This window comes from Heloderma suspectum, chromosome 2, assembly GCF_057233095.1.
Source record: "Heloderma suspectum isolate Gila_16-S chromosome 2, 16-S_ref, whole genome shotgun sequence".
NCBI lineage: Eukaryota > Metazoa > Chordata > Lepidosauria > Squamata > Helodermatidae > Heloderma > Heloderma suspectum.
In genome coordinates, this window is record NC_139459.1 from 263,511,994 (window position 1) to 263,537,863 (window position 25,870).

General features: G+C 43.1%; 2 protein-coding genes across 9 annotated transcripts; one reads left to right on the forward strand and one right to left on the reverse strand.

Moving 5' to 3' along the window:
- The first annotated feature begins 2,085 nt into the window (after positions 1–2,085).
- Positions 2,086–18,031, forward strand: HNRNPAB (heterogeneous nuclear ribonucleoprotein A/B). 3 transcript variants are annotated; one of them, XM_084839048.1, is made up of 8 exons: positions 2,086–2,266; positions 2,436–2,764; positions 4,505–4,673; positions 4,762–4,920; positions 5,444–5,575; positions 8,517–8,604; positions 8,929–9,010; positions 17,441–18,031. In XM_084839048.1, exons 2-7 carry the CDS (start codon positions 2,472–2,474, stop codon positions 8,994–8,996), a joined length of 909 nt encoding a protein of 302 aa, XP_084695174.1. In that variant the 5' UTR covers positions 2,086–2,266; positions 2,436–2,471; the 3' UTR covers positions 8,997–9,010; positions 17,441–18,031. The 3 variants fall into 3 exon arrangements, with proteins under 3 accessions (XP_084695174.1, XP_084695175.1, XP_084695173.1); XM_084839049.1 differs by lacking the exon at positions 17,441–18,031 and adding an exon at positions 8,698–8,850 and having other exon boundaries at positions 8,929–11,135; XM_084839047.1 differs by lacking the exon at positions 17,441–18,031 and having other exon boundaries at positions 8,929–11,135.
- Positions 9,225–25,724, reverse strand: PHYKPL (5-phosphohydroxy-L-lysine phospho-lyase). 6 transcript variants are annotated; one of them, XM_084839041.1, is made up of 13 exons: positions 25,646–25,724; positions 22,313–22,431; positions 21,329–21,488; positions 20,634–20,708; positions 19,926–20,013; positions 19,718–19,834; positions 18,916–18,998; positions 17,888–18,113; positions 15,874–16,028; positions 15,580–15,669; positions 14,237–14,367; positions 13,339–13,400; positions 11,358–13,160 (listed from the first exon to the last, which is right to left on the reverse strand). In XM_084839041.1, exons 1-12 carry the CDS (start codon positions 25,702–25,704, stop codon positions 13,378–13,380), a joined length of 1,326 nt encoding a protein of 441 aa, XP_084695167.1. In that variant the 5' UTR covers positions 25,705–25,724; the 3' UTR covers positions 11,358–13,160; positions 13,339–13,377. The 6 variants fall into 6 exon arrangements, with proteins under 6 accessions (XP_084695168.1, XP_084695171.1, XP_084695167.1 ...); XM_084839044.1 differs by having other exon boundaries at positions 25,166–25,713; XM_084839042.1 differs by having other exon boundaries at positions 9,225–13,400.
- Between the last annotated feature and the right edge of the window lie 146 nt (positions 25,725–25,870).

Consider the following 25,870-nt stretch of genomic DNA (forward strand, 5'->3'; position numbering starts at 1 on the left):
ATAACTGGGATTGTAGAGTTACGCATTAAAGTCGTAGGAACATTTTGGAGTCTGTTACCTGCAGTAAACCAAACAGAACTGTAAATATAGCTATGGACCCCTAGTTCCATGAAGGTATGCCAAAGGATGTTAATAAGGAAAAAGGCAGGAATATCATATGGTAATCTTGATTCTTCTCAACCTACTCAACAGTGTTATGAAGAAGAGAAGAGAGGAGTTGTATGGAATCAGTTTCTCTATGATCTCTCATTCATGACTTGCTGTTCTCCCATTTAGGAATGCTGTTATTCGATTGGGCCACCATAATTTCATTTACTAACCAATTGAAACACCACTATTCCACTGAGTACCTGCTCAGGACATTAGTATATAGCTGAAGCTTCATAGTTTGAAAAGTCTATTAACATACACAATCATTTGCTTTTGTGGTCTTTTAGTTTATGTCCTGTGAGGGGATACTTGAAAAGCAGACAGAGGTGAAATACGTACTGATAAATGTGCTATACAGGCACACTTACTCCAAAATCCTATTGGGTTGGACCCAGATTTAGGTGTGTGCAACTGAGCTGGTGGAAGCACACTTCTGCATCCCCTCTTCGCCGAAGAGTGCTAACACTCATGGAAGGTACTTCCATCCCATTTGGGGCGATCTCTGTTCTCCTCGCACTGCAGCCTGCTCCATTCAGCAGGGTCCCCCAACTCATGTAACATTTGTGGGGGTGGGGGAAGCTGGAAGGGCTGTTGTGGGGAGGAGGAGGCAGGGAAGTTTGTTTTCCAAGCCCAGTTGCACACACATATATAAATCTGTATACACCCTATTGAGTATAATGGGACATGCTTCCATGTGCCTGAAAAGGATTGTTGTCTTGAAAGCCTTGTGGCAGCAATCTTCAGCATACTTTTATGGAAACAAGTCCTATTGACACTGGTGAGACTTCTTCCAAGTATGTGTAAGATTGTAACTATGCAGCCTGATTCTACGCAGAAGTTAAGTTTAATTGTTGCTAGGTAAATGTGCATAGGATTGCAGCTTTTGGGCCAAACTAGATGATATAGTAAATGGGGGGTTTCATTTGTGTATCTTTATGGGGTTTTTTAAATACCTTCTGCGGGCCCCTGATGCAGATTGAGACCTTGACATATGGTGTGCAAATAACTGCTTGAGGGTGTGTGATTTTCCTTGGGAAAACAGCATGGTGGGGCATCATGCTGCTCCCTCACCTGCTTCTGCTTCCTTGTCCTCTTGCTCTGGCTGGCAGCGGGGACTGCATCCCGCACTGCCACCCAAGGGGTGTTTAAGCCAATGGAGGTGGCTGCTTCCCGTGGGGCAAGGTCCTGCTATGGCTCAGCTCCGGGGCAGCGGGCACAAACCGATCTGTCACATCACCAACTGTAGAGATAGCAGCAGCTGCTCTTTGCAGCTTCCTCCACTGCTTGGGCGAGCGAGTGGCTGAAAGGAGCGCAGGCTGCGGCCTCTGCTGGCTTGCCCTCCCCCCGGTCCCTCCAAGCCACACGGAGACAGCAGCACCTCCGCCTGGGTGGCGCACGGGACCAATCCCAGCCCCCACTCTCCCCAGAGGGAGCACGGCAGAAGCAGCCGTGGCTGCCCTTTGCAGCCTTCGCTTAGGTAAGGCAGAGGTCGAGCAGCCGAGGCCTCCACTCGCTCACTGGCGCCTGGGATTAGGCTGCAGCGGAGCGGGCGAGGAGGGAGGGAGCACCACTACGGGCATGGTGCCCACGGTCCTCCAGTGCCCGGAACTAGCTCGGCAATATGGGACATTTATTATGTTGCGCGACTAGTAGTGTTTTCTCCCACAGAGGAGTTTCTCCGGGGAACTGTTGCTCTCCGGCTGCCTTTCACTGCGCGGCCTCCGGGTTTCTATTTCTGCGCTTCCGTGGGCAGCCGTAGGCCGCACAGCCAGCAGCGGGGGGGGGGGAGCGCGCGCATGGGCCTCCTCCCACCCAACGAGAAATGGCCTTCTATAGGCGTGCCTGGCACGCTCGGCCAATAAGCAGCAGGGTTGTTGCAGGGCGGCCGCGCGACCCCGCGAAGTCTATAAAAGGAGGCCGCGCGGGAGCGTGCTCTCCCCCTCCGGGTAGCGCTGAGCGGCCCCGTCTGTCTGTTTGTCTGTCAGAAACTGCGCGGGAGAGGAGGAGCAGCTGCTGCTGCTGACGACATCTGCAGAGGCCGGGTGCGGGCAGGGCGGACGGGGCGTTGGAACCGGATTCCGGGTGGCCCGGGGTCGTGACAGGAGCGGCGTTTAACGTGAGTTTCGGGAGCCGGGGGGGGGGCGCGGGCGGGCGGGGGGGCGGGCTCGGGAGGCCGCGTCGCGCGGCGAGGCCGAGAGGCTCTGCGTGTCGAGCGGCGCCTTCCTTCCCCTCCCCTTCGCAGGCCCCGCTGACGGGGGCGACTTCCGTTGTTGCCTCGTACGCAGGTTCAAGGCAGCGGCGCACTCTCTGGGCGGGCAACCATGGCCGAGGTGGAACAGCAGATCGGCGCCACCCAAAACGGACACGAAGCGGCGGCCGCCGCGGCGGCCGAAGGCTCAGCGGGTGGCGGCGACGAGGAGCAGCAGCAGGAGCAGCAGCTGGAGGAGGAAGAGGAGGAAGAAGTGGTGGCCGCAGCCGTGGTGGCCGAGGCAGGGGACGGAGATGGGGACGGAGAAGAGGCGGGACAATCGGCGGCTTCAGCCGAGGCGACTGGAAGCCAGAACGGAGCCGAAGGCGACCAGATCAATGCCAGCAAGAACGAAGAGGATGCGGGGTGAGCATAGCGACCTACCCCACTTCCCTCCTTCCCTCCCTCTTCTTTCGCTTTCTTTCTGGGCCGCCCAACTGGAAACCTGGTCAGAGTTATAGGCCCGAGGCGAGGCCGCTGCCTCGGCTCAGCCCGAGGCGCTCTTCTCTTGCCTTGCCCGGCCTTTTGCAGAGAGTGGCTGTCACGCCGTTGTGCGGGAGACCTCCTTCCTCTTCTGGCCCGGTTTCAGGGCCGAAGCAGACAATAAGGCAAGCCGGGGCTGCGGCAGTGGGACCTCCTCCTTTGTTCTGAAGCTGCCTTTTGTTGGCGCCATGTGGTGGGGGGAGGGGCGGTGAGGCTTCTTGTTTCCTGAAATGGCAGTGGGTTTGCACCCCCCCTCCCCACACTTCCGTGGCGTGTCCTGTTGGCGCTGTACAGTGACAGCTTAGTGAGGTTGCATGTGCAGGTAAAGTTGAAAATATGTGTAATCTCTTCCCCTCCCCCTGCCGCGTGCTTGGGTGCTTTCCTCAAATACACTGAGGAGGTTCTTCCTCTTACCTCTTGACTGAGGTTAGCGGTACCTCCTTAAACGTTGTTGGATGAAGAGCAGGAGCCTGTGTATTGTCTTCTGCAAGTTATTAGGTAGCAGCATTATTTAAGTGGATGTGTGTATATCTGACTTCTACAGATGCATTAACGTTAATAGAATTTCAGCTGGTATTGGGTTTCTTCAGAAGAGTATTGGATAACTTAAGTGTATTCTCCTTGAAGCGAAGCCGAGGAGAAGCGAAGCTTCTGTTCTGTGAACACACTTGAGCCTTGGACAGTTCTTTTTAAAATGTTTTTTTAACTGAACCCTCACGTTGCCTTCAGAAAATGCCTGCCTTGGGGAATACAAAACTTTCCCCAAAATGCAATTGGACGTACTAAAACCACATTGTTCTGGATTATTTTGTTGCCTTTACTGGAAGTGAGATGTTTTTCGAAGTCTCAAAGGAGTCATACCTAAATGGGCTCCTCTTTTTCGGTGAAATGGTTCTCTTCTGACAGTAAAATATTAGGTCAAAGGTTTATGCTGTACAAGTTTGGTAGGCTTTCAGATTTTTCATGTGTATCTTCTGAAATCTCAGTACGTAGTGTGTTCTTCATAATAATGCTTTGGTTATATGTATCTAAAAATCCTGAACAAGAGAGAATAGTGTCATAGAAACTACTATCCATTTATCTGATGAGCATGTTTTGATGAGCCTTTCTTACCTACAAAAATATCAAGATGAGTTGCAAAATTAGTGTTTTTTTAAATGTACTTAATTAAAATATCCATTTGTAGCATGCATAGGGTTGGGTCTGGACTTAAGTCATGGTTAGAGTAGACCCATTGGAATTGGATAAATTAATCACAATGAACTTAAATCCCATTGGTTTTAATGGATCTACTCTAATCATGACTGAGTCTGGTTCCAAGGTGTAATATTTTAGCTGTGACTGTTTAGTTTTTTTTTTAAATGCAGATAGATGCAAACTGAAATTGAATGATTTGGGGAAACAACTGTACAGCTAATATAATACCACATATAAAGGTGTACCTACTAGTTTTCAGGTACTTAAATGCAAACTAATATTAGGGAAATGCAGTTATAGGTCACTTAATTGAAAGGAAATTAATATATGAGGAAGAGATATTGGCCGTCACAACTGTGATCACTATTCTTAGGTGCATCCTTGTGTTGTTGGTGTACTAATGTTAACATTTTAAAATTGTTCCAGGAAAATGTTTGTTGGTGGCCTCAGTTGGGATACAAGCAAAAAAGACTTGAAAGACTACTTCACAAAATTTGGTGAAGTGACCGACTGCACAATAAAGATGGATCCCAATACAGGCAGATCAAGAGGCTTTGGATTCATTCTCTTCAAAGAGGCAGCAAGTGTTGACAAAGTGAGTTTGAAGGATTAAAATCCTAAAATTTTAATATTCTTGTAAATCTACTGCCAGATTAATCCTAATCTATTAATCTGCTTTGTAGGTTTTGGAGCAGAAAGAACACAAGTTGGATGGACGAGTGATTGATCCTAAAAAGGCAATGGCAATGAAAAAGGATCCTGTGAAGAAAATATTTGTTGGTGGACTTAACCCAGAAGCAGCAGAAGACAAAATCAGGGAATATTTTGGAGAGTTTGGAGAGGTGTGTAAACTGAGCAGAGTTTAGATACTTCAGGAACTAATTTTAATTAGGTAGGATAGAATCCAATGAGAGTGTGGGAATTGGCCATGCACCTGACATGTTACATAGGCCCATATGCCACTGTGCTTACAGTATCTAGATTTTTGTTAGCTTGAACTGGTATGGTCATATAATTTGTACAAACGTATGGCCCTCCAACCATTGCATTTTTATAAACAGTTTTCCCAATAAGCTCTCTTCACTCAGAGGGAAAAACCTTGGAATAAATAACTTGACAAGTCAGTATACAAACTCTGCATTATAGTTGCATAGAGTAATGGCCACTTGCATATGTGATATAGTTGCTCTGTCAATTATTACTTTCCTCCAAGAAGATCCCAAAACTTGAATTCAACTTCTTTTAAAATGAAGCTGAATCTCATTTTACACTGAACCTTACACTTGTTGGTTTGAATTACCAGGTAATGTCATGTAGTGGATTAATCTGATGAAGCTTTGAACATAAATTACTGTGTTCCATCAGATTGAGGCGATTGAACTTCCAATGGATCCAAAGACCAATAAAAGAAGGGGTTTTGTGTTCATCACGTTTAAGGAAGAAGACCCAGTGAAGAAGATCTTGGAGAAAAAATTCCACAATGTCAGTGGTAGCAAGGTAAGAATTGAGGAGTTGGCTAACTTTGAGATTTAAATCTTTAGGAGGATTTGACCTAGTGGTTCACTTCTGATTTTTTAGATGAAAATACAGTTGGGAAAAATATAGCCTTTTATATTATTTTTAGTTCATTTGCTTAGAGCTGAAGACATCCTGACTAAAATACTGTGTAAGACTTCACAGAACTGTCAGTGGTGTTTGACAGTTCCTTGCATTACTGTAGCAGCAAGGTGGATTGAGTGAAATTAGGTAATTTAAATAGCTGATATAAATAATCAGGAAAATAACATTTTAAGTCAATTAACCCATGTTGAAATTCATATTTCCTGGACAAACATGCATATTAACTGGCTGCCCGTAGCAATGAAAACATATTTGGGTTATTCCAGTCCACCTGCATGTGGAGGGGGATCCCCATAAAAACAGAGCTGATACATTTGCAACAAAATAGTTCCTTTTACAACCTTTTGGTCATGCAGCCCACTTGCCATCTGCACTGCAGAATTAGAGACAGGATGGAGATCTTTTTTGCTCTCTGCACAGTCAAGGATTTGAACGAAGATCACTCATGCGTGGCTAAGGCTGCATTCTATAAACCTATATGCCATTGGATTGTAAATGCCCAGTTTCCAGAAAAAGGGGCTGGTAGTTATTGGGAAAAATAATTTCTCCAAAATATGCAAAGTAAATATTAACACTGTTTTTAGTTTGTAGTGTCAGAATATTCATAATTCAAGAAATGTATACATTGCAAGGCTTGAGCAGTTGGAAGGTAAAAATAGTACTAGATTATCCATGCTTGGTGAACATGAACATGTTTGGTGAGGGGGAGTCATTTTGTAGGCAACATCAGATTACAGTTTGATGTTACGTGAATGGGCCTTGTCCTTGTGAGTACTCCCTCCCTGTATGCTCACCTTTAATGATTTACATCTCCATTCGTGGAAACAGCAGTTGGCCATTACATCCAAACTGGCAAACTACGTTTTTTGGCTTGTGTGAGCCCTCCAAGCAGGAATATGAATGACTGATACTGGTTTGCAGGCCTAATGCAGACCACAGTTTGCTGGTTTCACTATAATAGCTAATTATGGTTCCTGTGAAATTAGAAATAACTTTAAAGCTGTGTTTGTGGGGTGGAAGGATGGAATATGCAAGAATGCAGAACTAGTTTATGTAATACTTGTTTGCTGTTAACATGTGAACTGACCTCTAGGATAGTACTTCTTATATCTAGGAAATCCTAACTTGGTAGTTCCTGGGTATAGTAGGAAGCCAACAAAAATCAAATATATTTGACTTAAAATTCTTAACCTTCTAAGTTGGACCTATCTATATATAGGTCATGATTCAGTTATGAGTGTAGGCTTTAATTTGTTGTTTTTCAGATTTCCTTCTATACCAGCTTATTTTTAAAGACATTGACCTGGTTCAGATGTAATGGCTGCAGATACGGAGTTAATTAATTAAGCCATGATTTTCTGGGGTTGTGTGCTACCACCATTTTGAATATTCAACCTCCGATTGGCCCAGGTAGAGGTTATTCTGTGACATGCGAACTCAGACACTATAGGTTAATTGTGGATTAAACAAACCATTTCTGGCCTAAGAACTAATTTTGCATATTCAAAATGGCAGTGGTAAGCATCAGGCACACGCCATGGCAAATCATGGGTTAATTAATTGACCCATGATTTTCCATCGTTACTTGCAAACAGGGCCATTGGCTTGGATCCTCAGATAAGTAAATGGGTGGAAATTCACAAAAGAAGGCTTCCTGTTCAGTCGTCCTCTCTTCAGCTGGCAGCACCCTCAAGAAGTATATGCAGAGACTTTGGGTGAACCTTTTTGAACAATGTGGAGATGGGGCATTTGAGGGAAGGGGGAATCAGTCAAAATCCAGTGGAGGTACCTTCTTTGAACAGAGTTCAGTCAGTCTAAGGTGTGTCTGCCTGATTAGGGCAAGCCCCTGTACCCCATCTTACATTATTTAGGGTTGGCTCTGACCCTCAAGAGAAGATTTGGGGGGCACAGGGGAGGAGAAGAAAACTCCTGTTAAGTGATTGGTTCACTTAAAACTAGTTGGCTTGGATACTGGCTTAACTTTTTTAATTGATTTTTTTATCCACCCTGAATAGCAAAAGTAATCCCTTGCCAGGAGAATGTGGTGAGAAGAATATGGAAGGCAAAGTTCAGTGATTTAGAGTATGCTTTGCTGCAAAGAGCTTGAAGGAAGTTGCCTAATTGGGGTACAGATTATTCTAAATAGAAAGCTATGACAGAAAACACAAGATAGCAATGGAAGGTTGAGACCTGGGGCAGGCACATGAGCAGAGGCTGCAGTAACTGGGAAAGCATTGTAGAACTGTCGTTATTTAAAAGGGGAAGTTGCAGCCAATAAATGGTGGCTTAGAACTCCAGGATAGTTAGTCGATATATATAGCATTGTTAGTTGATATATGTGTGGCAACATAACAAAATTTGTACAAATGGGTGCTCTATACTCTCATCATTGCTGCTCTGTATTTAAAAGGGAACATGGCTATTTTTATATGTAGTGGTCCGAGTGGCATGCTACAGATGCAGTTGTACTTAAGATTGTCTGTACTGAAGTTTTAGTTAAAGCTATTAACTAATTATAAAAGGAGCCAAAGTAGAGAGGTTGCCAATTTAAATTTAAATCATGATTTAATTTAAATCATGATTAACTGTAGTAACTGGATTCTTTTTAGTACACACATTGAAGATAACTAGTGTTTAAAAGAGTCCTCATATCTTGCCAAGTCCTATGCCATAGACGTTTTCACTAGATTCTAACTACTCTCAGGTTATGAACACACATCTGGGGATCTGAACTCATCAAATTATATGGTTACAATACTGTAAATGTTTTAAAAGTTAGAAATATAAGTTGTCTTAAGATACATTTTGCTCTTTCCAGTGTGAGATAAAGGTAGCTCAGCCGAAAGAAGTATATCAGCAACAGCAGTTTGGTTCTGGGGGCGGCCGAGGAAGAGGTGGAAGAAGAGGTACGTATTGCACACGCTACTTTAGTATGGACACATTCTAAAACAAACTTCTATACTAAAATGGGATTTTGTGGATGGTTTTCCTTTCTATAGCTCAAAGTCAAAATTGGAATCAAGGTTATGGCAATTACTGGAACCAGGGTTATGGGAGTCAAGGATACGGCTATCAGCAAGGTTATGGTGGCTATGGAGGCTATGATTATTCAGGATATGGGTATTTTGGATATGGACCGGGCTATGATTACAGTAAGTAAAGAGAACTGTATTGGGTATATGCAGACATAACTAAATAGCAGTTTAATGCATTTGATCTCTTGTTCATAGGTCAAGGCAGTTCAAACTATGGGAAAGCTCCAAGACGTGGTCATCAGAATAACTACAAGCCATATTGATCAAAGGTATTCAGGTATGCAGTGGCATGCTCTCATGCAGAAAACTACTGCATAGGTTTTGTACTCAATGCTGTAGATGGACATTACAATTATGTACCAAAATTAACTTTACAATACATTTCTATGGCCTGTTATGTGTATCTGAAGAGCTCCCTGGAAATGTCTTTGTTTAATATTTACAGATAATAGTTGTCTAGACAGTGTGGTGTGTAAATTTCAGCCTTGCTGAAGATTAATGATTTTATTGATAGGTTAAATTGAAATTGATTTTGAGGGTCTGCTTAAAGCTGCAGCTCTGCATTTAGGGACTGCCTCTTGGAGTGAACTATGAACTATGTTATTCCATTTGTACAGAATGAGATGCATCTTAGGGAACCAGTGTCACTTTCCACCTTTTTATTTTGTATTGGTTTTGTGTCATACATTTCCTCTAATGGAAGTGTTAATTTTACTGTACTTTTTGGTACCTTTTTGGAATCTAATGTATTGTAAGGTATTTTACATGTGTTCTGATTCACCATGACATGGATATTGATGCTATTCTAGCTTTTGAATAAAAAAAGCATAATCCAGTATCCTGTGCCATTATTCCAGCCATCCTGTTATAGCTCAGGGGAAAGAAGTCCTAGATTTTCAGTATAAATGTTAGTGGCTGGTGCATAAATTTCAGAGGTTAGATTTGGAGCATGTTCTAACCCTCACATTGATGACTGACCAGCAAAGATTGGTTAAACCGTTAAAGGTTCAAACTAGTCTGTCTTGCAAAACTAAGAAAAAACTGGTAAGCACAACGGACGTTGAGGCTTTCAGGCTAATGCATGGACTTCTCTGATAATTGCTTCTGATTGGCTTGTGTAGGAACTGGGGTCACAGGAATATAGGAGGAGACTACTTGTAAAATTGGACACTTAAACTAGAGTAGGGCTCAAGGCTGTATTTACACACACAAGGCAATGTTAGACATGTTTACCACATTAAAGTCTGCTATTTTTGTATATGTGAGTTCAGTTTAACTGCTACTAGGAATTTGGAAACATGCTCAGTACATATATACAAAACTCCCAGACTCTATGTAGTACATGCATTATGTCTGAAGCCACCCTTAGGCTTAAGTCAATAGTTCACTGACCACACTTTGTCAACCTGACTGGCTTTGTGCTCTTATGCATTTTATTAACTATTGTTTAGAACTTAGTATTTTTAGCATTAAATGCTTAAAGTAATATTAAAGCTGCCTAAAAAGTTGGTTTTTCAGTATTTCTTTTGTTTCTTTCTTGGTGAAAAGTTCTTTCAAACTATTAACCATTCTGAGCTGTTTTGTAGTCATGCTACTATTTTTTTTCAGCAGAAAGTAAGTAACTTCAGAGCCCTACTTCAAAGAGGGGGGAATTATTTTATAGTACGCTACTATGGTAAGGTGCCTCAAGACTTGTAGTATTTACAGTCTGCAGTATTCAGTGCAAATAAAGGTATACATAAGATGGGACTGCTGCACATTGTAATGTAGCTTGCCCTGTAATTATTGTTAAGACAACAGAAACAGGCCTTATTGTGTTGTGCATTTCCCTTAGGAGTGCAAATTCTTGCCCTGCCACTCTTAACCATAATAGAGGAGTGTACAAGATTTGACTCGAACTCCAATTCGGTGCTTTGGGAAACAGCCTGAATTTGCTCAGATTGATTGATAGGCTGTCTGCTTCAACTTAGGTACCAAACTCAAGTGGAGATTTGGAAATCTGAGGCTTTGTGCCTTCTATTAATTATTATAGGAAATAAAAAACGGCTATAACTTGTTTTTTCTGTTTGTTAGAAGTGGATGGGATTTGCAGGTATAATAGCCCTGTAGGAGGGATTATGCCTGCCAAATTTCAGAAGAATAGGTGCAGGGGTTTTTGTGCAAGAGCAGCCTTGCATGAAAAGATGCACTTATCCCTCCTGTGTTCCTTGTGGACCATTCTTTTGAAAATTACACAGTCAGCCTAGAAGTGCCCGCTAGTAAGAAACCGGCAAAGTTTCAGAAGGTGCAAGGGCTGGGGAGTTATGACTAAAAAGCAGTTCAAGCCATTTTTCATAGTGATGTCTGGTGGCATTGGAAGAAGGGCCATTTCATGTTCCCATCCCCCCCCCCCCCCCCAAAAAGCAGTGATTGGAGAACCTCTTGTAAAATGTGCCCTATGTGTCAGTTGCTCAACCATCCCATCCCACCATTTAGAGAAAAGAAAGCAAAAGACACTTTTTGGAGACACACTGTCTACCTTTCTGAAGCCCGTATCTAGAACGAAGCCTTGTGCAGGCTCCAGCTTTGGTTCTGGTTGCTTCAGAGGGAAGCCTGCTTTGCCTCAGGACTTATCAGAAATGGTCTGAAGGGGCCTAATTTAGCTCTGTCTTTGGCTGAATCTCATGGTCATCCCTAATAATTCTAAATTCTGGTTAACATCAACTATGGCTAAAAGTATGTGCTAGCCATATTTTGTTATGTCCATGGGAGAGCCATTTGCACTCAAGAGGGAAGAGGCCACATGCTATCCCAATCTCATACATGGGATAGGTGGCAGGCCATGTTATGCTCTATTTTTTGTTTTTGTTGTGTAGTAATAAATTTCCTAGAAGACTCAAATTAGAGTTAACTATTTAAGCATATAGCTAGTGGGTGCAGAGAGGCTACAGCTACTTACCTTTTGACATTTTCATAGATTCCATGGTTTGCTTATCAGTGTGAAAGTTTGCAATAAACAGGGCTTGTAAATTAAGACCACAATTTAGCTTTTCTTTGACAAGTTAAACGTACAGCCCACAGATTTCTAAACTGTGTCCTGTGCTGTGAGAAATGAAAGGCTGCTACAAGCACACCATACCCACCCACAAAGGAGCTGTCTACTACAACATATCATGATTCACTTCTCTGATCTTATTTCCTTCCCGTTAAGCACCAGTGGGGTGGTAAAAATAGTTGTGTAATAATAACTAAACAAAGCATTTTAGTGCAAATTGAAAAATTTGAAAAAAGAATGCTCTGAAATTTTGAGCTCCCCACACCCGTGTCTATATCATGAGCATGGAATATATGGGGGCTGTACACACAGAGTGCTTTGCCCGACTCTGTAAACTGACTTTACAGAAAGTCAGTTGTAACTCTGCATGAAGCTTACAGTGGGAAAGCAATGCCTGAGTAACACTAGGAGGCACCAGTCTGAAGATACCATTGTCATTGCTGGGTGATGCAGAGACAAAGCAAAATTACCTGCCTTTACTGAAGGAATACCAAGTAAAATAACTGCAGGAATACTGGGTGTGGTAGCTCCTCTGTGGATGGGTAGTTCGTACACTTGGGGCATATTCCTATGGGGATAGGTAGCTGCTTCTGAACTCGGAGGCAGCGGACTATCCAATACAGGGCGGGCGGAGCGCGGAGGAGATCTCCACATTTCATCCACCCTGCATTTGTGGCTAGATGACAGATTTCAGCTGTCTAGCCAGGGCACCTTGGAGTGGGGGAACCTTTTTTTTGGTAAGCTGATGCTATATTAAATTTGATAAATACCAGCATAGTTAAACTTGCCAGCTGCTTAAATGTAGACATTAGTTACCTCCCTTTGATCCTGGTTGAAAAATAAAAGCTGGCTTTGATGGCAGCTGCATGCTTTCCATGTAAAATCTCTTGTTAATGTTAGTAAAAACATTACTTTTGTTTGGGAAATGATACTCTGTGAGGTATAACTATGAAACTTACTAAATGACTTCATGCACTACTGAGTAATTCAGATGCTGAAATATTTAGGTACATGCTTTGTTAAATAGCTGTTGCTTACCTTGCTAATGGAATTATTTTTAGGAAGAAAACATGCCCATATGACTGAAAGGTGCTAATTTTATAATATAGGCAGAAATGAGTATAATGATGGTTTGGATTTTGTAATTAGTACAGCACAAGAATGACAACTTAAGTTTTCTGGATAAATCACTTGTTTTCTACCATAATACATATGAAAAGTTGGACTAGCAGATAACAGTTGTAGAACAGAGCTTTGAACTTCTGTATCATCAAGATTGCAACAAAAATACAATAGACTGAATAATTTTAGTCTGGAAAAGGTAGTATTTTACCACTGTAGCTTAAGTGAAATATATTAGGAACATGGTAGAATTCAGCACCATGTCTGTAACCTGTAAGAAATGGAATGAAATAATTAAATATCCACATTTTAAAGCCAGTGAATGATAGTTTTCTTAATAATTTGTAATGGCATGTTATTGTAGATTGTGGTGCTGGGATACATTGCAGCTATTCAGGTTAATGGATTGATGGATTCCTTCATGGACAGTTGTTTTGTCTTCATTTTACCTGAATGCTTATCCAGCGAAGTACTGGAAATGAACTTCTCTAGATGTCTCCTTTCTCTAACTCTGCAGAATATTCAACAGTACTAATTAGATTAAGATTCTTCATCTGCCTATAGCAAGAGGCAATCAGGATACAAGCAACACTGAAAATTTTATTTCCATTTCTAAAGGCACTAAAGTGGATTCTTTGTACGCACACACCCATTCCTGCCATGTTAAACTCTTCTCTCTCCTGCCCCCCCACACCTTAAAAACACCAAAAGCACATTTTGTTCTGCTGTACCAAGAGTGACTAATGTTAGAACTAAAAACTCTAGACCTGCTCCTCACTTAGACCTTTATTGTTTTCCTGCTAACTGCACTCAGAATAGCATGTTCCTGCCCCTTGCTTGAGGTGTCCAATCCTATGCTGCTGTTGTCAGTTACTTGTCTCCCATGGGAATAAATCAAATGAATTGTTGCTGATGTGGTGCACTTCCTTCTCACAACTGAAGTGAAGAAACCATCACCCTCAGCGTTTACATGGGGGGTGGGTGGGGGGAGAAAAGTATTTAGCATGTGTGAAAGCAGCTGTATGTCAGCCTACCCCACTTCCTGAAATTTGTTTTACACATGAGACATGGCTGGCAGTGTTTTCATACAACTATCTCATATCCCACCCCCTCCCTTTTGAGAGAGGTAGCTTTGAGAGAACTTGCATGTCAGGAATAGCATGCTTGAAGTAGCCCTTGGTGTGAGCAAGTCTTAGGCCCTTAGTGTGCAGAGGTAATCTAAACTGATTTCTTTCTTAAATGGGCCTAAATATCAATGCATAGCCTGTCAGCCAGTCACCCTACCCTTGAGCTTCAGTTTGAGATACACACCAGTCAATCCTAAGCATGCTACCCTTGCTTTCTTACCTGTTAATACTGTATCAAGTTTGTCCACAACAAGCTTTGCATCTCTAGCACTGAAACACAGTGGCGGCTTGAATTTAAGCACATTTCTGCCTGGACCATCTGTGCTCAACATAATGAATTCTTGCTTTAATCTAGATTTTGAAAAACAAACAAATGAACAAAATGACTAGTTGAAGTAACTTGGTCACTACAACTGGATCTAAAGTCTCTGTTCAGCTATTTCATCATTGTCACCGTACAGAATCACCACTGCCCTAGCAAGAGGAATAAGACTGGCCCCATAATGGCAACACTATTGCCCAGATCTAGTGGTTTTCAGCATAGCTGTGTCTCAATTTTGGCATAATCTGGCAATTCTGTTTTAAAATGCAGGTTCCAAGGTGTGCCTAGTTAAGTGCACTAGATAGCCTAACAGCACAAGTGGTTCCCTGCATAACCAGGGAGCACATCTGTTCCAGAAAACTCATACGCTCATAACAGAAAAACCACAAGGTCCCTCTGACTCACAGAGGTAGTGGAGGGGAGGAAGGAGAAACTCCTTTGATAAATATATAAAGATGGAAAACTGGTAGGCCAGACCCTTATTGGCTTAAATCCAATGTCAGTCTAGCAGAAATCTGCTAGCGTAACAGGGCTTCTGCCCTCCGCACTACCCGAAAATCTCCAGAGGTTTTCAGCCCTCTCAAGCAGATTTTGGTGGGGTGGGCCTGCAGGGAGAGGGGGAACTGTGGAATGCCACAACTGGATTCAACTCAATGTGTTCCTTGGTACATGCCCTGACTCTGTGGCTATCTCTTTATTATGCACCTCTGGCATTTCTAAGAACTTTCCTTTGGCTGTCAGAGTGCATTACTGATGTCTACAGTGAGTGGGAGGCTCTACAAAACAACTGCTGCTGTTCACACTGGGAAGAAAGATGCAAGAGCCCTTTTGACTTGTCGTAGGTTGCTTGGGAGTTAGTAAATGACTGGAGCCAGTTGCTGGCCTTTCAGTGCTCCTGAATTCAAAATGCTTGTGTAATTCTGTGTGTACTTATAGGGATTGGAGAAATCTGTCTGCCTTCCTGCATTCTGTAGGTTTTTTTGCCTACAGAAGAGAGTTCTCCACAGGCACTGCTTGCAGACACCTGTAGGGGATAGAAGGTAAGGGCAAAGGGAGGAATGGAAGTCTCCTTCCATCTGCCATTACCTACCAAGTATCATATCTCCGTGTTTCATTTTTGTAAGTCAAATGACTAGTTCTTGTATGTTCTAAGGTACCTGAGCATTTTTGTTTTGGACTGTGAAATTTACAGTGTAGATGGTGGGAAGGATAGATGGACAGATGCTGCTGCAGCCATATACCTTGTTATGATGAACTCTGCTTCTTTAGTAGCAGGTGATCTCTTCTCTCGATCTTGTACCAAATCTACTCCAATGAACAATCCAACACCCCTTTAAAAGAAAGGGAAATTAGCAAGAAGGCAATAAACTGTAATACTTTTTGTAAACTGGCTCTTTCATTTCTTAGGTCCTATTAACCCACCACACCCCACACCCAACCTAGCAAGTGACAGTAAGGAAGGTGCTATGCTATATCTTTATAGAGAGGTTATACTAGTTAGGTCAAATAAGACTAGATTTTAAAGAAATTGATACCTGACATCGCCAATTAGAGGATGCTTCATTTTTTGCTGATTGAGTAATTCCATGAGGAAGCTGCCCACTTGAAGAGCATGGGCTTGAAGCTGTTCTTTCTCAATAACATCCAAGACTGTTATACCAATTGCACAGGACACAGGATTTCCTCCAAACTGAGCCCAGGGGGAAAAAAAAACACAAATCGGGCATATAAGTTTTCTACATGTAATTGTTAGAAGTAGGTACAATTTTTCAATCTGAATTTAATGTAGTTGTAATAAACAAGCTTTATATAATGTATATTAAAATTAACAGTAAAGCTGATGTCCACATATACAGTCAGGGCCAGAAATATTGGAACAAGGATAACTGTTTTGGCAGTTGGCCTCTCTACACCACCACATTGAAGTTGAAAGGAAACACACCCAGATGGGAGCCAAGTCAGGACTTTCAGCTGTAATTCAAGGGGTTTGACAAAAGTGGGGCACTAACCATTCAGGAAGTTCAGCCAGTGGCACACACACACACACACCCATCGTTGGTGGCTCATAAATAATGGAACAAACCAACATAATTTCAAACTTCAGGATCGCCTTTAATACCTGGATGAAAATCCTTTGCAGTCAATGACTGCCTGAAGTCTGGAACCCATGGACATGACCAAATACTGAGTTTCCTCCCTCGAGATGCTTTGCCAGGCCTTTACTGCAGCTGCCTTCAGCTGCTACTTGTTTGTGGGCCTTTCTGCCTTCGGTCTTGTCTTCAGTAAGTGAAAAGCATTCTCTATTGGGTTGAGATCAGGTGACTGACTTGGCCATTGAAGAACATCCCACTTCTCTGCCTTGAGAACCTCTTGGGTAGCTTCTGCTGTATGTTTTGGGTCATTATCCATCTGCAATATGAAGCAGCGTCCTATCCGTTTGGCAGCATTCAGCTGAATCTGAGCAGAAAGTATAGCCCTATACACTTCAGAATTCATCCTGCTGCTTTTATCAGCAATCAGGACATCAATAAACACCAGTGACCCGGTTCCATTGGCAGCCATACATGCCCATGCCATAACACTGCCTCCACCATGTTTGACAGATGATGTGGCATGCTTTGGATTATGAGCTGTTCCTTTCCTTCTCCATACTTTTCTCTTCCCATCATTCTGCTACAAGTTAATCTTGGTTTCATCAGTCCAAATAATCTTATTCCAGAACTGGGCAGGCTTTTTTAGGTGTTTGCTGGCAAAGGCTAATCTGGCCTTTCGGTTCTTGAGCGTTACCAGTGGTTTGCACCTTGTTGTGAAGCCTCTGTATTTACATTCATAAAGCCGCCTCTTGACTGTAGATGTTGACAATGACATGCCTACCTCCGCAAGAGCGATCTAGACCTGGCTAGATGTTGTGAAAGGGTTCCTGTTCACCATGAGCAGTGTACTGTGGTCATCCACTTTAGTTGTCTTCCGTGGTCTTCCAGGCCTTTTGCTGTTGCTGAGCTTGCTAGTTAATTCCTTCTTTTTCAGGATGTTCCAAACTGTTGTGTTGGCCACTCCGACTGTTTTTGCTATCTCTCTGATGGGTTTATTTTGTTTCCTCAGCCTAATGATGGCCTCCCTCACTCGCATGGACACCTCTTTGGACCTCATGTTGGGAGTTCCAGTGAACAGCTACCAAATGCAAATGTCACACTCAGAACCACCTCTAGGCCTTTTATCTGCTTGATTGGTCATGGGGTACCCAGGAAACAGCCCACACCTGACCATGCAGCTGCTTGTCAGCCATTCGTTCCATTACTTATGAGCCACCAACGATGGGTGTGTGTATGCCACTGGCTGTACTTCCTGAATGGTTAGTGCCCCACTTTTGTCACACCCCTTGAATTACAGCTGAAAGTCCTGACTTGGCTCCCATCTGGGTGTGTTTCCTTTCAACTTCAATGTGGTGGTGCACAGAGGCCAACTGCCAAAATAGTTATCCGTGTTCCAACATTTCTGGCCCTGACTGTAGTTTGCTATCACAGCATAAGAATTTGGATAACTACTTACTGTATTAAAATATTCTACTCCTGTTGCTGAAAATTCCTCTGCAATTTCCTTTGTTGTGGCTACACAAGAGACAGGATGCCCATTGCCAATTGGCTTTCCCATAGTAACAATATCGGGAATAAAATCATCTCCCTGAAGTTGAAATGCCCAAAAATGTTTGCCGACCCTGCCAAAGCCAACTTGAATTTCATCAGCAATGAATACGCCTCCTGCTTTGTGTATGTACCTATTAAGAGAGTCAGAATCAGAGCTGTATTTATTTACACAGAAATGCAGGCAGGTCAAACAAAACAAATCCATAACCTGAATAACTTGTTTAGAAATCATTTTTTAAAAATCAGCCACTAATGTAGGATGTTTTGATTACATATTTCTAAATGTTAGTTTATTTAAAATTAAAAGGAGAAACAATAAGGAGCCAGTGTAGTGTAGTGGTGAGAGTGACGGACTGGGAGCCGGGAGATCCGGGTTCTAGTCCCCACTTGGCCATGGAAGCTTACTGGGTGACTTTGGGCCAGTCACAGACTCTCAGCCCAACCTACCTCACAGGGTTGTTGTTGTGAGGATACAATGGTGAGGAGGAGGATAATGTAAGCCGCCTTGAGTTCCTTGCAAGAGGGAGAAAGGCGGGGTATAAATGCAATAAATAAATAAATAAATAAAATAAAACTAGACTTAGCTAAAAACAAATCCCAGAACAATTAAACTGCACAAAGTCAAGCAGTAGCAACCAAGGACATAATCCTACCCAAGAAAGTGAAGCATTTGTTGTGAACTGCTAAAGGATTTTAATCTTTTTAATTGTGAACTGCTGAGGGATTTTATTCTATTCAGCGGTATACAAATGTCACAAATAAATTTGTAAGCCCACTTTGAAATCAGTGGGGTTTAAAATTGCTTAACTGCCTGGATCTTGCAAAATGGTGTACTTTGTAAGTTCTTAGCCTTTTGGGATACAGCTGGCAGAACTAAAAGCAGTTTAAATTAAATTGGAAAAGGTGTAATGACAGTTAAGTATAAATACTTACTCTGCTGCCTTCTGGAAATAACCAGGTGGTGGAATGATTTGTCCAGCAACACTTGGTAAAGATTCCACAAAAAATGCAGCAAACTGAAAAGATAAGGTATATAACAACAGTGAAGCTAGCAGTGTTTGAATCACTGTGAATCAGCATTCTGGAAAAAGGCTGTGGTTGGTGCTCCCGATCCAGAAATGTTTTCACGCAGTAGCAGCTTCCTTGTCCAGTTGCTGCTGCACACAAGAATTTCTGCCAACTGACCAGACAAAAACATGTAGGCCCAGAAATTTTTCTGGGCACACACTGTATTGGAATGAAATATACTTATATATTAGAATTCTATACCACCCAATAGCCAAAGTTCTCTCGGTGGTTATATGCAAGAAAGGTTTTCAACACCACATTCAACTGTGGTTGATGGGATTGTCCCAAGGCTTCATAAATGTGGTTTATAAAACTGGATGAGTGCTACGGCCACACACTCCTCCAGAATTTTCTGGTTTGTTAACTGACATATACAGCACAATCCTAATATGTCTACTCACAAGTAAATGTGCATAGGATTGCAGTGCTAGCCAGGGCTCCCTAGTTTGGATGTAACAGGGAACTCTGGCTTAATCGAAGCTAGGATCTTTATGCTGAAGCCAACAAATGATGGGGACAGGAGCACATGGCAACGGTGCTTGTCCACGGCTTCATAAACTATGGATTATGAAGGCCTGGATAATCGTCCAAACACTGCCACTATAACAAAAAGGAGACAACTCCAGCCGATATGATTAAAAGGTTACATTCCATGTAACTATTTTACCTTTCTGCTTTTCTGGTGTGCTTGGTCAATTATTTTTTTCACTTCATTTGCGTATGCTGTGGCTGGATCCTTATGGTCTTCTCTATATAATCCTCGGTATGTGTCAGGGAGAGGAGCCTGTCCACAGAAAGCGTAATTGCTGTTTAGGCAAGCTGGGTTTTAGGTGGATTAGAAATCAACTGAAAAGGTTAATGTTTCTTTTGCATACCACATGGACCCATTCCTTTTGGCCTCTTAGATTTCTGAATTTATACGGACTTATGTCGATCAGGGATGTCAGATGTCCATGATAAGCACTTAAAATAAAAATAATAATCATAAGAACTATACAGTCAATTCCACACTGTCTATGGTTAACACTGACTAGTGCAGGAGTTGGCAACATTCAGATTGCCAAATTGAAGCAGCTGCTCTGCTATAGGCACTTTACGCGTTCTTTCAACTGCTGTCCGATTATTTGGGAAAATAAGCTGTTGCCATAAGGATAAATCTTCTGTCTCTTTAGTTTCACGCCAATGTAAATCATGGTTTAGTCAAGAAGCAAAGAAACACAGGCAGTTCCAGTAGCGCAGTGTTGTGCAATTTCCTACCAAGTTGTATGTACTATACCTTGGTGATGTCAGCATGCAACCTGGGGTCCAGAAAATGGTCTTAAGGAGCCTGATGTATTTCTGTCTCTAAAACAAAACAGGTCTAGGCTTTGCCAGTACCTGGATGAGGACTTGCCCGGGAACCTCATGTACCCTCCTGCTCTTAGCTTCTCGGAAGAAAAGTAGCATTCAAGTGTAATATTTAGTGATAGGCCGTAAACTCCCAATGCTAATCACTCAACCTTCTTTTTAGTACAAAACATATTGGGCATTTTAAATGGCTTTACTTCACAATATGACATATTCAAAATGCTTCATATACTTACTGGTCAATAACAATAACATCTTCATGCTTCGTATACTGCCGTGCCAGTCTCAGGGCAAGATCGTTGGCTTCTGATCTACAATTGAAAGTTCTGCAGCTCTCTCATTGTGCATATGCAGTCAAGTGGTGACCACTCTGAATTTACTGTTTTGCATCTAGTCTCCAGAACTAAGCAATCACACTTCAGATGTAGAAAATCACAACAAAATGAGGGCATACAAAAAAGAAATACACAGTGAGCATTACAGTTTTGACCCAGCTGACCTATATGTTTTGTGAACTGTTTCCCACCATTACAGAAAAATATTCATTATGGCTAGAGGAACAGATACTGAAGTACAATTAAATGTCAGGCATTTGATTTAATCAAAGTCAAGGGGGAGACATAATGTGATTTCCCCAATAAACGGAGGGGGGGAGGCAAATTACAATCTACATGTTTTGCAAACATGCTATGAAATATGATGTCTGCAGAATCCATAGAATTTATTTCCAGTACTGAATTTCTGGTTTGATTATTTAAAGCAAGTAGGTTAATGGCTTGATCCTACATATGTTTACTCTGAGGTAAAGCCTTCTGAGTTTACTTGGTGCTTACTCCCAAGTGTGCACAGGATTGCAGCCTTAGGGTAGATGCAACTTGAGACAACAGAATAATGGAAAAGTTGCTGTACTACTGATGTATCACAAACTTACCCTGAATTCACGAAATAGAAAACGCACAACTTCTCAGGCAATGTATTAGAAAGTCTTTGTGCATAATCCACCAAATTGTCATGCAGATACCGAGAGTTTGTATTTAGCATTAGATTTTGTTGATGTGCTGCTCTGATCACCTCAGGGTGGCAGTGTCCCACTGAAAAATAAGGACGGTGGATGGTGAGAGAATGCCCATTTCAGTGTCCATTCATAAGTTTTATTAAGACAATATACATTGTCGCTAACCTCTTACTTTATATACAGTCCAGTCCTGAAAAATTACAGGAGCAGGATTTTCTTGTGTCAGTTTTAGATATACGTGGCTTGGTTTATGTCAGGGGTGAAGAACCTATGGTTCTCCAGCTGTTGGACTAGAACTCCCATCCCTGATCATTGGCCATGCTGGTGGGGCCTGATGGGATCTGGAGTCCAACATCTGGAATGCCATATCTTCCCCATCACTGGTCTATGTACTCAATCTTCCACAAAATAACTTCCACAAAAGCTGAACAAAGGCACAATAACCACTTCCCACCATTTTGTGCCAGACTGGCACAAAACCATGAGTGGCTGGGAATGATGGGAGTTGCAGTCCACATCTGGAGGGCACCAACTTGGAGAAGGCAGCTCATGGGTCTCCCACTCTGTCCTAAAGCCATTATTCTGATACTGCTAGCTATGGTGTTGCATTGCTGAGGTCCAGTGGATTTGCAGATAGAGTGGATAGGCACAGATGTTTGTGAGGGAACACATTTGCCACATGGGGTCAAGCTGGTAGTGGGGATTATACGGAGCATATAGAGAGCGAACAGGGAAAGGGTTAAGCACACATATATAAGCCCCTACTATTTTTCTAGTTCAGACCGCACCTACAAGAAGCGGCTTTTTCCACCTCAAAATGGGCTGTCAGGTTACCATTACATGTAACATACAGTTTGGGCCTGAGAGAGCTTATTAATGAGAATGTGATTTCACACTTACCATGAGCAACATTATTGATACAGTCAAGGTACTTATTTCCATTTTCATCATACATATACTGGCCCTTTGCCTGGATAATTTTCACTGGGTCTTCTGGGAAAAAAAGCTTGCAGGAGGATCTAACAACAAGAACAAAAGTTGAACAGCTGAAACAAGAATCTAATGGAACATCCCCCCAAATCACTAATTTTATTTCTTTTTTTACCCTTTTCAAATCTGGATCACAAAGTGATGATTTAAATGAACTTATTATTGGCCTCCTTTCTAATCAGTCCTCTTCTAATTGATCTGTCTGCGAGATCAATCTAACCCTTTATGATGCCCAGTCACAAGGAATGCGAACACTAGTTTAAAGTCTCTTATTTAAAGACCCAAACTTATCTTTGAAATTCCCTCTTATGGTTTTCTGAGAGTGGCCTCCTAATGGTGCAAATTGGAAGGCACATGAGACATTCTCAGAAATTGCTCCATTCCTGCAGCCCTGCTTCCAAAGGTCCAATAAGGCCCATGTATGGGCATTTTTTTGGAAATGGTGCAGGACTTAAAAGCATTTTTTTTAAGCAAGGCATTGAGTTGGTAAGCAGGATTAGGGATGTTTCTCCAGTGGTTCTGGGGTGTCTCAGTCTTTAGATGTGGGACAGCACTTCCTCTTGTTTAACAGAAACAGTCTTTTTGGAAAATGACATCAAAGTTATCTCCCAGACTAGCAGTAAACAGAGTTCAGGCAGAACTCAAAATCAAGCATTTTAACACCAGTGGTGAAACTTCCCCTTTTCTTCTCTCTTACCCTGTCATCTGCATACTGCAACACCTCATCCCAGACCTTCAGATGACTCTCCCAACGGTTTCATGCAGATGTTAAAAAAGCATTAGGGACAGGCCAGAGCCCTGAGGCAGCCTGAAGTCCAATACCCATGGTGTGTAACAGTTGTCCCCAACACCACCTTCTGGACCCACTCCTCAGAAAGGGCTGGAGCCCCCTAACACTGTGCCTCCAAGACCCACTCTAGCAAGGCAGTCCCAAATGATACCACTGCTGATAGTATCAAAAGCAGCTGAGAGGTCCAGGAGAATCAACAGGATTGCACTTCTGCTGTCCTCCTCCTGGCAAAGGTCATCCACTAAGGTGATCTATCAAGACAGTTTCAACTCCATAGCTAGTCCAGAAGCTGGACTGGAACAAATCCAGATAGATATGAGGGGGATAGAGCCATAAGTCCAGAAATAGCTGGCCCTAAACAATTAAAGGTTGCCCCATCCTAGGACCACTCGAGAAAGGTACGTTTGGGCTTGTGAGTTCTCAGTGATTCAGAGGTATGGCAATTACCTGCCCATTAAAATACAATGTGCCATAATGAAGCAGTAAAACATTTGCTCTGAAGCCCCATGGTTGTGGGCCTAGACTTTTCAAGTCTGGTTGAATGTCTTTTCCTAGCCTCATTAATTTTCAGCAGAGATTGGTAGTAAATCCCAACTGTACTTTTAACACTAGTTATTAACATGTATGTATTATGCTAGTTGTAGCTGAGCTTCAGGGATGTTTCAGGTTCCAGGCACAAGTGTGTGTAACAACAGAATGTGCTACCTCAGTAATAGTGAAATGCTGATACCAGAGAACACTAGTAGGCATAAATGTCCTTTTAAAAACAGTGGTAGAGTGCATGCTCTGCATGCAGAAGGTGCCAGTTGACAAGGCGGGGGGCAGGATGGACAAGACTCCAGATAGACACCACTATATATTTATTACAGAAATATGTATCCCACCATTCTGGTGGACAGTTCACAGCACCTTATAATCTATGTTAAGATGGCAACTAACAAACAACATTCAAGCCACATTAACATATAAGTCACCAAAATAAAACACTGATAAGAATCCAGGGATCAGCAGGGTAAAGACAAAAACTAAAAGTGCCAAGCAGTAACTGCAACACCTCAGCAAACAGGTGAGCTCAAACACTCCAGCTAAGTTTTTGCCTGCCATCTAGAGCTATATAGTGTCTGGGCCCAGCAGGCCTCCCTGGGGAGAGCATCCCACAGGAGTCCCTTTCCCATAATCTTGTGATGGGAGTCCATGTGTTTGAAGAGGCAGTGGGGCAGCACTGCTGGCCCTGCCCCCAGTAAACATTCTTCACTAAAGGTTCCTGATTGTGTAGAGGGTACACACATAGGCTCCCCCTATGCAGACTGATACGCTCAATGTGCTGAAGCGGGGCTGAGCTGCGGAACTGTGTGACCTCAGGGGCAAGACCAGCAACACAGTCTTCTTATCTATTTAGTCTGTGTGAAGGGGGATAATGTAACTGCCAGTACCAAAAAGGGTCTGCTCCTAGTAAATATCCATTATGCTTTATTTGGTGGAAGCATGTAGAGTAAGACATCTGATGATGGCACAGATAGCGAAGGCAGTCACTCAGGTAGAAAGCCATCTAGACCACAATCCTATGCCTATTTAGACAGAAAAAGAGGCCTATAACTCCCAGCATTCCTCAGCCAGTCATGCTAGGAGTTGTAGGGCTTTTTTCAGTCTAAACATGCATAAGCTTGTGCCTGTAAAGGTTAAAGCCAACACCTTGAACTGAGCCCAGAAGCTGGTAGGAGACAGCAGTGGGCTAGCTGTGAGGACTGTGTCCTGAAAGGCAGGGCAGAACTGTCTTTCAACAGAGGCCTGATTCTGTGTAAGGCCTATTCTCAAATAGGTCTTTAATGATTAAAGGTGCAATCCTATGCATGTGTAGACAGAAAAACGTCCTATAGCCCCCAGCTTTCCCCAGCCAGCATGGATTGCACCCTAAATTAGGCTTGTGCCCTAAATTAACTTGACCAGAATGTGTGTGCATGCGTAAAACTTACTTGCCCGTGAGACTTTAGATTAGAAAGGAACATCAAATGATAACTATGACTTGAGTACTCATTAAAGACTGCAGCAAATATCTGACAGGGCTGTGTGGAGAAGAACCGTGAACATTTTGCAGCAGTCACTGCCTCCACCGTTGACTTGCTATGGTAATCCTCGCGAATGAGAAACACAACGTGACGCCACCCGAGCCTAAGCACGGGAGCTCTTCCACCGGACGAGCGGGAGCGCGCGGCGGGCACGTGGCGCGTTCGCAACGCAGGACTGGCGTCTCCCGGGTGGTGGTGGATGTTTCCGCGGAGTCCGCTTTTCCCGACGTACCGAGGCCGAGCTCGGAGGCAGGCACGTGAGAGCGAACACGTGGGCAGGCTAGAGACGGGCCTCCCGACACCAGGGAGGAGAGCAGCCCTTTCCGAGCCTTGACTGAGCCCCCAGCAGCCTTCCCGACCGCCTTGTCCTGCAGCAACTGCACCTACCCGATGAGCTGCATCCGCAAAGCCAGAGTCTCCCGGCGGTTGCGCGGCTCGCCACTCATGGCTGCTCCAGCATATGGAAGGCGAGCCGTAGAGATACAAGGCTAGAGCGGGGATCCAATTCCGTGGAGGCAGACCTTCCTGGTTCCTGTGGATGATATTTTTTCTCTCCCGGGGCGGAAGTGACTGCTACCTATAGAAAAAAAATCGAGACCCCGAGGACTTTGG